We start from the raw sequence: 14,589 nt of genomic DNA on the forward strand, positions 1-14,589 counted from the left end.
AATGGTTTTGAACATTTTAATATCTCGAATTTTAGCATTTTTTTGATAAAATCTGCAATTTTTTTTAAGGCTTCTTAAAATTTTTGTCAGTATTTGATATTCGTCCTTTCTCAAGTGCAAGAAAGCATATTCCACGTTCTGATAAAAAGTTACTGCATGGTTTTTTTAGGTTCAATGGATTTGTTTTAAACAATTTAACTATTCGACTTTTAGATGTTTTTTGATAAAATTTGCGATTTTTCCAATTTTTTCAAAACATTTATTTTATTTCTTTCTTTCTTGCCTCAGTAGCCCGGTGACCTCATCCAGGGTTTGATAGTACGTTATTAAATAGCTGCTAGGGTTAATTGAACGGCTTTCAACAGTTTAATAGAACGAATTTCTATTTGAAGTTGAATTTTTTTTCTAAAAATTTTTGCCTATCGATCTATGAGCCAATGGATTTTTTAAAGCTTGGAATTGGGTTACTGGATAGCCTCTAGAGACACAGAAATTATTCTGAAGATATTTATATCACAATTTTCAGCAACATTTCTTTATAATTTGCAATTGACTTCTTTTTTTCTAAATTTTATGTTCATTTTCGTGTTAATCGATCTTCAAGGGCCAATGCATATTTTTCAGGTCTTGCAGATATAATACTGGACCGATTTCAGAAACAAAAATTGAACATATTTTTGAAATAGGCATTTTTAAAGGGAAAAAAAATTTCCTTAGGTTTAAGTTTCAAGAGTTTTAGCAATGAGTATATTTTTGTTTAGTTTTGATTCTTTTAGTTTCAATTTTTTGATGATTTTGTTTGTTCTGGCTGACATTTTTCAATTGATCTGCTGGTCAGGTAGAGTACCTCTGAGTTTTTCATTCAGTTCTTTGAATTGTATTTCAGGACTTGTCCTGCTATGTTTTTTTTATTTCGTCGTCATGATTTTTGTTACGACCATATGACGTCACAGCCACTTTTTGTTCATTCGTTCATGCAATTTCAACTGAATTGCGTGTGACGTCATTTTTCGCTGTTAGGGGAGCGAGTTTTTTTGTTCATGCGCGTGATTAATTTTTTGGTCACACTTGACTTACCTCACTCTCAAAAATGACTTCCTCACTTTGAAATTGACTTTTATTTACTTTAATTCAAAGAGATAAGGTCAAATGGGTGTGTGTCACTCTAAATGAAGGTTATTAGAGATCAGCTAATAGAGGCAGCAGTAACTTATACAGACTTTTAATCAAAATATAACAGATCAGCCCTCAATGAAAGACGTATTTTTTTGGTCTGTCTTTTTTTACTGTTTTTTTTTAGACTGCCGATCTACGAATCTATTGCGGCTATTTTCTGGCAATCTGCCAGCTATGTTCTCTTTTGACCTTCGATTCTTTCACTATCAGTCGTAAGATTGGTGAATGAATTCTTAACTTCACTCAGTTGAAACAGTGAAGTAACTCACTCAGAAGTCAGATGTGAAAATTGTGACCCGAGTTAAATGAAAATAATTTGTGATTAATGCAAAGCCTAAAGAGAAATTGAAATAAGCTGAGCGCTCAAATGATAGCCTTTTACAGAAAAAAGTGGTTAATAAAAGGAGGACTTGAAAGAGGACAACAATTAAAAACAAAAAACCCGACATCAAATGAAATAGGATCAACATCATCACCGTTAAGTTTTTACCAAGTTTAATTGGGTTTTTTTCCGACAGTTTAATTGGGTCTTTTTAGAGCGTTAAAAGTAAAAAAAAAATATTGATTTGTCTTTGTTAACTGCGCTCAAACGCAATTAACCATCTTTTATCTAATAAATTTTTAGTGCATAAATTGAGGCATTTTAAAGCGTGCTCGAACGAGTTGCTTGTGACCTGGAAATGATAGAGTAAACTTGAACAAAGAAACAGTATTCTAAAATAATTGAGGTTCCTTAATTTTGATCAAAAGTGTAAAAATCGAATATATGAAACTTGAATCCTAGATGGGTTGAACATAGCTTATAGATTGTCAGAAAGTAACCGCGATAGCTTTGTAGATATGTAGTTTCAAAAAGATAATAAATCAGACAGAAAACGAGAAATTTCTCTTTGTTTTACTAATTGCTGAGATGTTATATTTGATCTCAAATAACCTCCAATTTTTGTGAACACCTGACAATCTAAACACCTGATGTGCTTCGATTAAAGTAAAGAAAAGTTATTTCGATAGAGTAAAGTCATTTTTGAAAGTGAGGTAAGTCACGTTTGACCAAAAACTAAATCACGCGAATCAACAAAATAACTCGCCCAACTAAGATTGAAAAATAGCGTCTTGCGAGCAATGCAGTCGAAATTGCAAGAACGATTTAACCAAAAGCGGATTTGAAGTGATGGTGACGTCAAATGATCGTCACAAAAATGTTTAATAAAAATCTGTTTGAAATCTTAGGAGGAATAAAAAAGATAGTGGCCAATAACCCCAGCTATCGCTTTGCGGCTTTTAATAACGCTAAACTAAGTTTAAAATAATTGTAGTGCGCACAAAGGAGGTCAAGGAAAATATTGAAAAATAGAGGTGGTCAGTAAAATGTCGAAAAATGTGTAATTCAACTAAAAAGCGTAAATATTTTCAATGATCAATATGACAACAATATGATAGATTTTTGGGAGCTGATTGCATAAAGATAACATATAAAACATACGCGGATATTGCGATTTTCAAATGAATTCGACAGATGTTGATCAATAAAGGTTTTCAAGAAATCTCTGCGGAAATCTGGAAATGGCTGACTGCTTTTTTTCAATTGGCCGAAAATTAAGTCTGAATAAATAAAAAAAAGAATGAAATTCTGAAATATTTGTTTTTTATTTAAATTCTAAAATGCCGTAAAGAAATAGAACTTGTTACAAAGAAAAGAATCTCACACGCAGTTCGAACAGAAAACAATGCCGAGTAGTATAGGTTACTCAAGAGCTACTGAATCATATCGACGATGACGTCGTCAAAAGTGGCACCGAAGTGACTTTTTAATGAAACGTTTTCAACCTTCTATTGATATGATCTTGGCAATATGGAATTATTTTGTCATTTTTGAAAGTAAGCTATTTCGTTGATAAGGACTTTTCTACCCTTGACAAGACTCTGATCTCAATGGACAGTCTCATGATGGGAATGGAGAACTCAATAGCTGCTATGAAGACAGACAGTGTCCAATTGAGAATGGAGAGTGAGAATTGTGTTGAGATTGTGGAGATACTAAAGAGGATAGAACACACCACTGCTGATCAGTGATATTACATTCATTCACATCCGTTGATTATATTGTTGATTAGTATAGATGCATTTATTCAGGTTTTGTATAAGCCTACTTTCAATCATATCGTGTTTGTTTTTGCTACTGATTTAATTTATCTAAATGCAAGCCAATTTTGTTTCAGGTCGTGTAATAGGAAAAATTGGATCTATTCTGTTTCGCCCCCCAGTGTTTTTATAACCCCCAGTTACAAATTATATGTTGTAATATAGCGCGTTACTATGTAAGAAAATAACACGTGCGTCTGGGGGTCATAAAAGATTTATGCTTACTAAGCTTTGAACAGAATAGATCCGAAAAATCCTTAGTAGAGTTAGATGTAAATAAAGCGGTTCTAGAAGGTAAATAAAGCGGTTTTTTTCTGTTCTAGAAGGTCTTTAGTTGATCTCTGTTAAATTTCTCTCAAGTTTAAAGCAGTTATTGTAAACGTGCTAGTCTTTTTATGCAAAATTTTTGGGATCTTTTCGGTTTGTGCCCCCCAGTACGTTATGCTCCCCCAGTTTTAGAGCTCGTGCCATTACATAGTAAATCATTATGTAAAAATTTGGAACGTTTGTCTGGGGGACGCAAATTATATGCACCCACTAAGCGGGGGGGGGGGGGCACAAACGGAAAGGATCCAATTTTTGCTTGACCGTTTCATTCTAGAACATTCTTTCACTTTCACTTCTTGAGTGACTTTTTCACGCTCGACTTTTTGATGTTACTTGAGAATGATAGCAACCTTCAGGATTGGCGTTTGTAGGAACGGGTTTTACTTCTTTTCACCCCTCTATCATTTCAGCCCGCAAATTAGCAGTCGACATTACAAGCATGTTTTCTCGTAATTCAGCAGATAATTTGATCCCGTTTTTGGTTGTGATAGTTGCATATCAAGTCCCACGTGCCGCTGAGGCATGGCCAAATTATTCTAGTTCCAGTGTTAATAGTATCAATTATATAAAGGATTAAGTTGGGGTTGAATTAATTGTGGTGAAATTATAGAGGGATGAAATGATAGGACGTTAAACGAAAGTGTGACAACGTAAAATTGATATTTATTGAGTTTGATTAAATATTTCGAATCATTTCAAAATGTCTATTTGGTATGCGTCTCTCAAAAGTTTGTCGTTAACTTTTTAGGTCTCTGACAAGAGGAATTTATCTTGTACCAAACTGTCAATTAAGCAAGTTTTTTGATGAGAACTGCATGAATTTTTTCTAATCTATTCTGCACCCCTCCTTTTTAAAAATTTTTATGAGCCTCACAATTTATTTGTGGTAGCATAGCACGTTAGTACATACAAAATGGCGCGTGCGCCGGGGGGGATTGGGTTGTAAAAGTTATAAGCTCACTGACCGAAGTTGATGATGCTTGAGTAGTTTTGGCATATCTGGTTCAGACTCATCGGTGTTTGCTCGAAGCCAGGACCTCCTCCGAACTTCTTCCTGAAAAAACAATTCGATCGCCATCTCAAATTGATTTTTTACACCCCGTATATGGGCTTGGGGTGAGCATTGGGGAAGGGTGGGTTTCTAAGAACCGCCCTTCACACCATGAATGCATGTCTCTTCAGAGGTTTCGGTGAATTGCATACTTAGAGATAAGTAATTCGTAAGGCTCTAAGTGAACTTAGTGCCCTGTAGCATTCACATGTTTATCCGATTTTTGAGCACGAAACGTCAAAAGGGTCGGACGAAAAGCGATCAAGCGAAAAATCGCATAAAAAGACCAGTGGGACTGATATAATTGCTACAAACTTCGTTTGAAAGCAATTAAAAATAAATATAGTAATGAAGGGAGAAAGTGAAATACAAACATACCCGGCAGATTGCCGGAAAATAGCCGCCGTTGATTCCAATAAGCATGATTGGGATTGAACGAATAGAATATATTGAAAAAAAAAAGATTTTTGTACAAAAATATTTTTTAAGTCCGATTTATTTTGATGGCATTTCGTAGTTGAACATACTTCTGTTTCTTAGAGAGAGGCTACAGGGGTTACTATCAATACCAATAAGCATAAGAGATGGTAACTAAGACTCATAGGAACGACGTTCAAATAGCGGGCATCTAAAATTGGGCTTTAAGGGTTTATCCCGTTTCTATTTCTGACTTCAATTTTTTATACTCACTCTGTTCATTTTGAATTGCTTTGCTGAGCAACTGATGTTCAAATTCACTTTAAGGAGAATGAGAGAAGAGAGAAACTAGCCTAGAGAAGTCAAAAAGATTTCACGCAAAATGTCGAAAAAGCGGCAAAATGGTAAAGCGAAAAAAAGTTTGACGAAGTAAAAAAAAAATACGAGCGCAATAATAGCGGGCTGAGAAGATGAGGGCGGCTATTAATCAATATGAAACATAGAGGAATATTTAAGGAAGATACTAATCAGATGAGCTGGATTTTTGTAAATCAAGCAAAGCAGAAATGTTAAGAAGTTTAAAGCCATGTTCCAACTGGAGACTGTTTGCTCTCAGCTGTTTTTTCAAGAGCGGACTGCAGATTTGAGATTTATGATGTCTGCTTCAGTTGGCCTGTGATTCTGTTCATTGTGTTGTCTTGTGACATGGAGTTCAATATTTAGGCGGTGTGAAACAACGTTGAGCAAAATTCTTATTGACTTCTTCGGAGTTTATTAAATGTTATCGAACGAAGTTTGAAGCAATTATTGTAAACGTGCTGGTCGTTTTACGATTCGAAGACGGATATTGGTATTAAACAGGTTTTTACGACTCGAAGAGGAGTATTGGGATTACACAGGTTTTTTTTAGCTAAAGCAAATTTGTTTATATCTTGAATTTTGCCTTCTTGCTTTACAAACATTTACCTCTGTTTTAAAATGTTGACTTCTATTGGACTTAGTAGCTTAGTTTGTAATGTTTTGTAATTGGGAACTGCCTGTGATATTCAAGGTAAAAAGGTAATTTTGAGAACTTTTGATCCTGTGTAAGTTCCTATTGCATATCTAAACTACGGACCAACCACCTACCTACTGGCTATGTTATTTATGAAAAGTATCATTTGACTCAGTTTTACTTTTCGAGTGACTTTTACGCCCGACCTTTACGTTTCGCGTGATCTTAATTTCTCTCATTCTGAAGTGTCAGCAGCTGGACTCAAGTGAAGGCTGTTCACTGCTAAAAAACAAACGACTAGTGCGTCAAATTGGTAAATTTTTTCTCTTCAAAATTTTAGTGACAACGTCATTTGAAGCTTCCCTTAGCAATTTAGTTACTCCGCCTCCCCCCCCTCCCCCAAACTGAATCAGGTTGCAATGGATTCGAGAACAATTCTTCTCCTTCTAGTCATCCGAGAACAATTCTTGCGCCGTTAGTCGATTATGTTTCTTTACTCTCTAACAAAATTGCACAAATTATTTGGGCAATTTTATGAATTTTGGTTGCGTTTGTATTAGTATTGTGTTTCTATTTTTTGGTTCTAACATTTTTGATGTGACCGCGGAACTGACTGTTCTTGTTACTTCAACTGTTGAAGCGTGATGGCATTAAGCTGAACAATTCTTTCAGAGCTTTACCTTGTACCTAAGTTAATTGTTCGATTCACCGAAGCTACCAAGGAGACTCAAATTCATGGTATTGACGGCAATTTGAGGTGATTTCGAACAAGTTAGTTTTTAATTGCTACTAGCCAAAATTTTTAGCAATTAAAGTGGCTTCTCCTGACTGTATTGACTTCTCTTTCAAGTTCAATTCGGGTTTTTTTTTCAACTGTCTTGCTTGGATATTTTACTTTTCATAACCCATTCACAGGGACCATTTTTCATAACGATTTTGAATGAATAGTACCACTCGGTTGTTATCACCATCAAAAAGTTCAAACTCCAAGGTGACGCCGAGTTGTTCATCAATTTTTATTGGAGGAGCGATAACAACCGTGTAGTCATGTTTTTATTGAATTATAGTTTCATAACAGTCGCCTAAATTCGCCTGTATGTAGATAGGCATTATGTAACAACAATTGCTGATTAGATCTTATTTTTTTGCATTTTTTTCAGCCAATTAATACAGCAATAGTTGCTAAATTAATTAGTACCATATCAATTAGTACCAAAGCGGAGATCGCCCACTGTTTCAGTTTTTCATAGTATTTTTCGGGTGCCAACATTATTTCATCAATAAGTTATGTAACTTTTACCCTAATAATTTCTTTAAATGTAAGCTCTTCTGAGGAAGCTAATAGCTCAAACGAGGAACCCGATTTTTTATCTGTTTTTCTTATGCTTTCTTGATCAACTTGAATGTATCGGGCGTTTTCTGTTCTGTATTAATGTATTAAATTAGTTGAGCAAAAACTTCCAAAATTGTATGCGTGTTTGAATGATTCGCAAAAGTTTTGCAAGAGATTTGCGAATTTTTCATAACTTATTGAAAATTTCTTGAATTACGTTGATTTTTTATTCAAAAATTAAGTTTTCCTGTGCTTAGTACTCGTTATATCAGCTGCGTTAGTTTATCGTGGGAAAAATTATTGATCTTTTTGCGTACCGAAAATGAGGAAATTCGGTTCGTTAGTTATGAAACGTTGTGGCTGGACTAGGCAACCCATTAACGGAAAAATGTCTCATTAACATCTCCTATTGTCCACATCAAAACCTGGGTGACTTCTTTATAGACAAATTAAGTGCAGAGGTTTCTAATGCGTTCTCAGCCACAGATAATATTCTCTTATTTGGTGATTATAACATTGATATGTTGAGTTTAAATGGGAAGAAAAGCCTTCAGAATTTTGCGGCGGGACTAGGATTACAGTTATCTAACATTGATATTCCTACACGCATAAGCAACAATAAAAGAAGTTTAATAGATCACTATTTTTCGACTAATGAGCAAATCAATAGTTGGAAAGTCTGCTTACCTCCTTTCGATATTGATCATAATGTAGTTTTTTTTCAGAGCAAACTTTTTTTGTTAGAAAACAAAATTATTTTATTAAACGAGATACAAAAAATTTTGTCGATGGAAAATTTAATAGAGATCTGGCTCTTGCAGATTGGAGAACAGTTTATGAACAGAGAAACTGCGATGAAATGTTTGCAGAGTTTAACAGAATTTTTTTGACAATACTCAAGAAAAGCACACGAACAGAGAAGAAATTAGTTTCTAATATAAAAAAGACTACTTCAGAAAAACCTTGGGTGACAAAAGAATTTCGACTTTTAGTTGCCGCGAAACATCGTTACTTCAATGACTACAAATTGACACAAAGTGCTGAATCATTTGTGTCATTTAAAAAGTATCGGAACCTTGTAAATCGAAAGTTAAAAGGAGCACAAAAACAATTTTCGGAGGATTTTTAAGAAAATTGAAACCTCAAAAGAGAAATGGAAACTCATTAAGAAAAAAATCGGAAAAAACAACAGTCCAAACATCACTGAAATAGATTAGAATGGTAGAAAAACCAAAGACAAAAAAATCAATTTTTAACGCTTTTAACAGAGTTTTCAGCGAAATGGGCATCTACAGAGGGCAGATTGTTCCATGGAACGTCGAAAAAATAGAGCAAAAATTTCAATAGTTTAACTTTAGACCTTTTACTTTGAGGGAAATCTATAAAGTTATTGACAGTCTAGACAACAAAGCATCAGGGCCGGGATGGATACATCAATGCTTGGGCATTGAAATCCGGAAAATATGCTATTGGGACACATCTTCAGATTATATTTAACGATTGTATTCAAGAGAAAGTTTTTCCAACAATTCTTAGTGATGCGCACATCACACCAATTTTCAAGAAAGGAGATGTTTTTGTTTTAGCTAATTATCGTCCAATTTCTTTAACACCAACTTTCGCAAAAGTTTTTGAAAGGCTTTTACTTAATCAGTTAGTAGAATATCTTGAAAAATTTGCACTCTTGAACAAAAAACAATTCGGTTGTCAATCTCGAAAGTCGTCTTCTGATGCTGTGCTTTATTTTTTTGAAAAATAATAGGAAATTTGGAAGATAACAAAGACACAGGTGCTGTGTTCTTAGATCTTGCAAAAGCTTTCAATTCAATTTCACATGAGATCTTTCTCAAGAAAGCTGAATATTTCAACCTCTCTCAATCAACAATTTTACTTCTCAGATCTTTTCTGAAAATCGAACACAATGCGTAAAACTGGGTATTGACTTATCAGATAAAATAACTATTAATCATAGTGTTCCAAACTGTTTTAGGACCTCTTCTTTTTCTGTTATATGTCAACGATTTTTCTGAAAAGCTGGAAGGTGAAAATGATGTTGTTCAATTTGCGGATGACACTAGTATTATATGCAAATTTGAACCTAATGAAAATAATCCCCAAAAAATTGAAAAAATATTAGAACAAACAGACAAATACCTGACAGAGAATCAACTCACTTTAAATGCCGCAACAAACAGACAAATACCTGACAGAGAATCAACTCACTTTAAATGCCGATAAAACAGATGTTATTCTTTACAAATCATACTAATTCGGATCCAGAGTTTTTTAAAGGCGAAGTTATCAAACCAGCTCATGCATGTGGTTATCTGGGAGTACAGATTGATTCAAACCTAACCTTTGAAAGTCACCTGAACTCAGTTTTAAGCAAAATGGCTAATGCAATTCGTTCCTTGTATCTTGTATGGAATCAAATACCTTTGAAAGTAAGAATTTATGTTTTCAAGTCAGTTGTACTCTCTGTACTCTCTCATATTTCTTTCAGTGGAGTTTTTGTTCAAACTCTTACAGTGAAAAACATAAACCGCATAAAGAGGCAAATTAATTGGGGAATAAAAGTTATTTTCGTCAAATATTTGACCACTCCATTGATCTTATTAAGGATCGTATCCTGCCAGCCGAATTGTTTATCTCAAAAGTTAGCCTAATGAAGCTACAAACAGACATAAGACAATGGGAAACATCCGAAAATTTTAAAATGTTTTCTAGTCGCCATAACGCTAGACAGAACAAGAGAACAAATCAAATTATTATAAAAAAGAAAACGAAAACGAAGTCGAGTAACAAATCCTTAATCTTGAAAAGCGTTCAAAAATGGAACAAATTGCCCTCTTCAATAAGAACTTTTAACAGTAAAACTTGCTTTAAAAATGTTTTAACCGTGTTTTTGCTCGATCAACACAAGAAAGTACCTTTTAATAGACAAATAGGAGCCTTCAAATCCTATTTTTACCTATGAAAACGAACAGCCACAATTTAAAGATTTTTATATTAATAACAATGCTGATTAATTTATATAACATTTTAGAGCATGTAGATATCTAACCTTAGGGTTATAGTAAAAAAAATCAATACTGATACTTCGAGATGTGTCTTTATGATAGAATGAAGATAGAAGCGCACAGTCCGATGTTTTACTTAAATATTGTGGAAACATGTTATTTCCCTTAGAAATACTCATATCTGGTACAGTTGATTGAGAGTGGTTTAATGTCTTTTAAACTGTTTAAAATTAAAAATTTCCCAGACCGGGAGTCGAACCCGGGCCTTGTGGGTGAGAGCCACAAATCCTAACCGCTAGACCATCTGGGACTGATAGCTACTAGTAAGTGAAGTTATTGTATCGTTAGCCTTGTTTTACCAGCACTGCACAGCACGCTGGCAAGCAAATTAAGCCCAGGTGTGATCCTAAGAGTTCTGAGGCAGCGGTAATTTAAGTTGTCATTGGCTGGCCATTGGGCGCAATGCCAGCGGTTTCCTGATTACACTCCAAAATGAAGCAGCTCTCTTTAAATCTGATTTTTGTTCAATCATTTACTCAATATTGACTGAATTTCATGAGTGACATTTTTTTGCACTTTTATTGGAGTGAAATGTTTACAATCCAAAGAATTTGGATTGTATTGGGACGCGGTCTTTTTTCAAGCTCTATTCACACTTTTTTTTTTACTTCATCATGCCAATGAAAGTCAAATTATAGCTGTGATTTTAGTCACACTGGAGCACGTTATAAGCGTGCACTTTTTCAATCTGCTTTTAAAGTGGCATGATAATTTGGTGTTTAAACAAATTTTCGTTTAGAGTGGTTTATGTTCACTTGCAGCAATTTAACTTTGATTTTTAGTGTTTTTTTTGTTGAATGGTATTGAAATGATACGGATGTGTTCTAATTGCCCATATTTATAATTGCTTAAAGCTTTTTGATTTTTTCTGTATGTGTTTTTCATTTCATGTTCTAATCCAGTGCTCCAAGTAAAGGCCGTTCTCATTGGTTTCTAATGAGGCTTCGATGAATCTAAGTTTCAGCTTGAGACGAAATAAGACTTAGACACTATTCGGATTTTAAAAAAATGTTGGTAGGTTTGTGTTCTGGCTCTGCGTTTCTGGTAGTCTTGTTGCTTAGTCTCAATGAAAAAATAACTGTTTTTGTCAGAGTTCAGTCTCGCCAGCTTAAGCATAGCAATGAACATCGGCTGGTGCACGAAGTACGCATTAGGCTCAGACCATTTACCAATAGTTCCTTCCATTGCCTGTGACCTCATCACACACACGCAACATCACAAAGAACTTTCAGCAGCTTCCGCAAAGCTGACTGGGCAAGTTTTAAAGACATTGAACTAAAACTGAAGAAACAACAAAGGCCAACAAGTGTCTACCACGCGTAAAAGACCTTAACGAAAGCCATCAATGCAGCGGCTGGCAGGCATATACCAAAAGGAAGAATTAAAACTTTTGAAATTTCTAAAGCTTTCTTAAAAGAGAATTTCAAATTAACGCAACTAAACGATGAAATGAACAATCTTCTTCAAAGTCAACAGCGAAAAAAATGGATCGGGTTTGTACAAACATTTACTCACAGAGGTAACTGCTCTATGCTCGGGAGCACAGTCAAGGGACTTTCGTCAACTAACGCTAGATCACCTGCAAAGAGCCATATACTTTGACGTTAAGAAACAACTCCTCACCATGATCCGAGGAAAGGCGCAAACAAGTTTAACCAACAATACACTCAACAGTCCAAGAAAAACGAAAAACAGAAAAGAAATGCACTAGGAACAATAAGGAAACTGGAAATAGAGAGCAGAATTTTAAAGTGTAACACAGTGAAAGAAGCTATGAGACAGAGAAAAGTCAGGCACTGGGCCCAGATACAACAGCATCTAGGCCTCATAGCACTCAGATACCTCACTGACACCATAAACCTTTCTGTAAACAGTGCAGAAATCCCGAACATCTGGAACTTTGGCCTGGTTATACCCCTACACATGGACGAATCCAAAAGCGCAGACCATTTGCACTCCTCTCCCCCATTGCAAAACTAACGGAAAAGTCTTAGTAAGTGACTATATAATATTCACTAAGAGAACGTCAGCACGGCAGCAGACTGGATCACTCCACAACGGCAGCTCTCAATATTGTCACAAACGATGTACAAAAAGGCCTTAATCAAAGTAAACCTTGCAATTGTACTAGTAGCCCTAGATCTCTCCGAGGCTTTCGACGCGGTTGATCACAACCTACTACTAAGAGACATACTCGAGGCACCACTACCAAATTGCACAAAAAGAGGGATTGCTTCATACTTACAGGTCAGGTAAAACCAAAAATGAATGTGGAGCAAAAATCAAACAGCATGTCCCCCAGGGTGGTGTATTATCGCTAATGCTTTTCACCATCTACCTGAGTAGGCTCCTCTGCCACCTAAAGATAAACATTAGTCTTACACTGATGATATAACTTTAACTACGTCTCACCCACAGGTTGAAAAATTACGGTACATGATGTCTCTACCTATATATTTTACACGACTAGCTAGAATCAAGAAAGCTGAATTTATTGGCTGAAAAATTAAGTGCAACTGTGTTCACAACCTGGAGCAAGGAGGCCAAGTTTGACCAACACCTCTTTCAACAGTTCACCAATAAAGTCGAAAGTCAAAGTACTTGGTGTCATCTTCTGTATCATGCTAATTTTGGATCATGTAAGGAGCACAAAAGAATAACTAAAGTGCAATGACATACTAAAAAAGATTGATGGTACCGACTGGGGCTGCACTAAAGAGACACTCCCATTGACTTACAAAGCTATGGGTCGGAGCGTCCTGAACTACGTTGCTCCCATTTGGGCTTCCACAATGGGCAATAAAAACTGGAACCACCTGCAAACACAACAAAATATCGCACATCACACAATTACTGGCTGTGTAAAATTGACGAACATCAATGACTTACACAAGGAGGGTGAAAAGATCCTTGTTAAAGATTACACAGAAATGCTAGCAGAGCAATTTCTAGCCTGTAGTTATCAGAGCCATCGTGTGGATCATAAAACAACCTCCTCAAGCGGTTTTCGTCCCATGAAACTGACATTAAATGGTACTTACAGGGACTGCGTGAAACAACACACAAACAATAAAGAGTCTTTAAATAGCAAAGAATACAAAAATGCGCTGAAAGGTATCCACCGACACGCGGTCCATACTCAGTTGAACAAACACAGCAAGCCACTAGACACCCCTCCACCATAAATAGCAGAAGAACAAACGCTGCCACTAATTGCACGTATCCGATTAGCACAATTGAGAGCTGGAGACTCCCCCCCCCCCCCTGCTAAGCTCTTACTTCAGTAGGATCCGTAACAATGTTGATAACCGCTGTCCCAAATGTGAAGTAGCACCACTTTGACTTAAACCACATTTTCAACTGCAGTAAGAGCACGGACCTGAAAGTGGTTGGCTTGTGGGAAGGACCAGTAGACGTAGCCAAATGGCTGGACTTAATACCATCAGTCGAACACGACTACACTGCACAGACTAATCTGCCTTCCTTACCCCTTTCCCCCGATGTTGGAGATGCCCCTCCTGGCCACCCTAACCCGGGGACGCCATGTCATTCACCATGGCGTAGATGTAGAAAGATCGCCGCACCCGAAGCAAATCACACCACTACTAATATATCTATTTCTTTTTGATTTAAGTGCAACTAAGGTACCAGCTAAAAACGGCTATAAGCTCCGGTATCCTGCCAAAATTACCTGCGAATTGCAGCTCCGTGCGACAGCTACAACAGCAGCATGAATCTAAGCTTTAGTTCGAGATGAAACAAGACTCAGACAATATTTGTATTATAACGCTTTTTGTTGCGTTTCTGGTGGTCTTGTTGCTTTGTCTCAATGAAAAAAACTTCTGGTGGTACAATTTAAAGAATGTTAACAGGTTTATTGTAAACGCTCTATCTTGCAATGTTTTGAGAAAACAAAATTTAACCGATTAATGCTGACCTAAATGCTCTCAAACAGCTGGTGTAGAGGTGGCTTCTATTTTAGCTAGCTGATTGGTAGAGGCTGGTCTGGCTAGATGTGAAGAATTTTCGAAATTGGCCATTAGTCCTTCAGTTTATTCGGAGTATTATT

General features: G+C 35.9%; 1 protein-coding gene and 1 non-coding gene across 2 annotated transcripts in view; both read right to left on the minus strand.

Moving 5' to 3' along the window:
* Positions 1–14,589, minus strand: part of LOC142343264 (carbohydrate sulfotransferase 1-like) — an 82,969-nt gene that overhangs the window by 20,868 nt on the left and 47,512 nt on the right. The window contains exon 4 of the mRNA XM_075395053.1: positions 4,611–4,699. Within this exon, the coding sequence (XP_075251168.1) occupies positions 4,611–4,699 (89 nt within the window). The remainder of the gene's footprint in view (positions 1–4,610; positions 4,700–14,589) is intronic.
* Trnae-cuc (transfer RNA glutamic acid (anticodon CUC)) lies at positions 10,699–10,770 on the minus strand. The gene has a single exon. It is a non-coding gene; the product is annotated as a tRNA-Glu (tRNA).

This window comes from Convolutriloba macropyga, chromosome 7 (genome assembly GCF_964194025.1).
Source record: "Convolutriloba macropyga chromosome 7, txConMacr16.3, whole genome shotgun sequence".
NCBI lineage: Eukaryota > Metazoa > Xenacoelomorpha > Acoela > Convolutidae > Convolutriloba > Convolutriloba macropyga.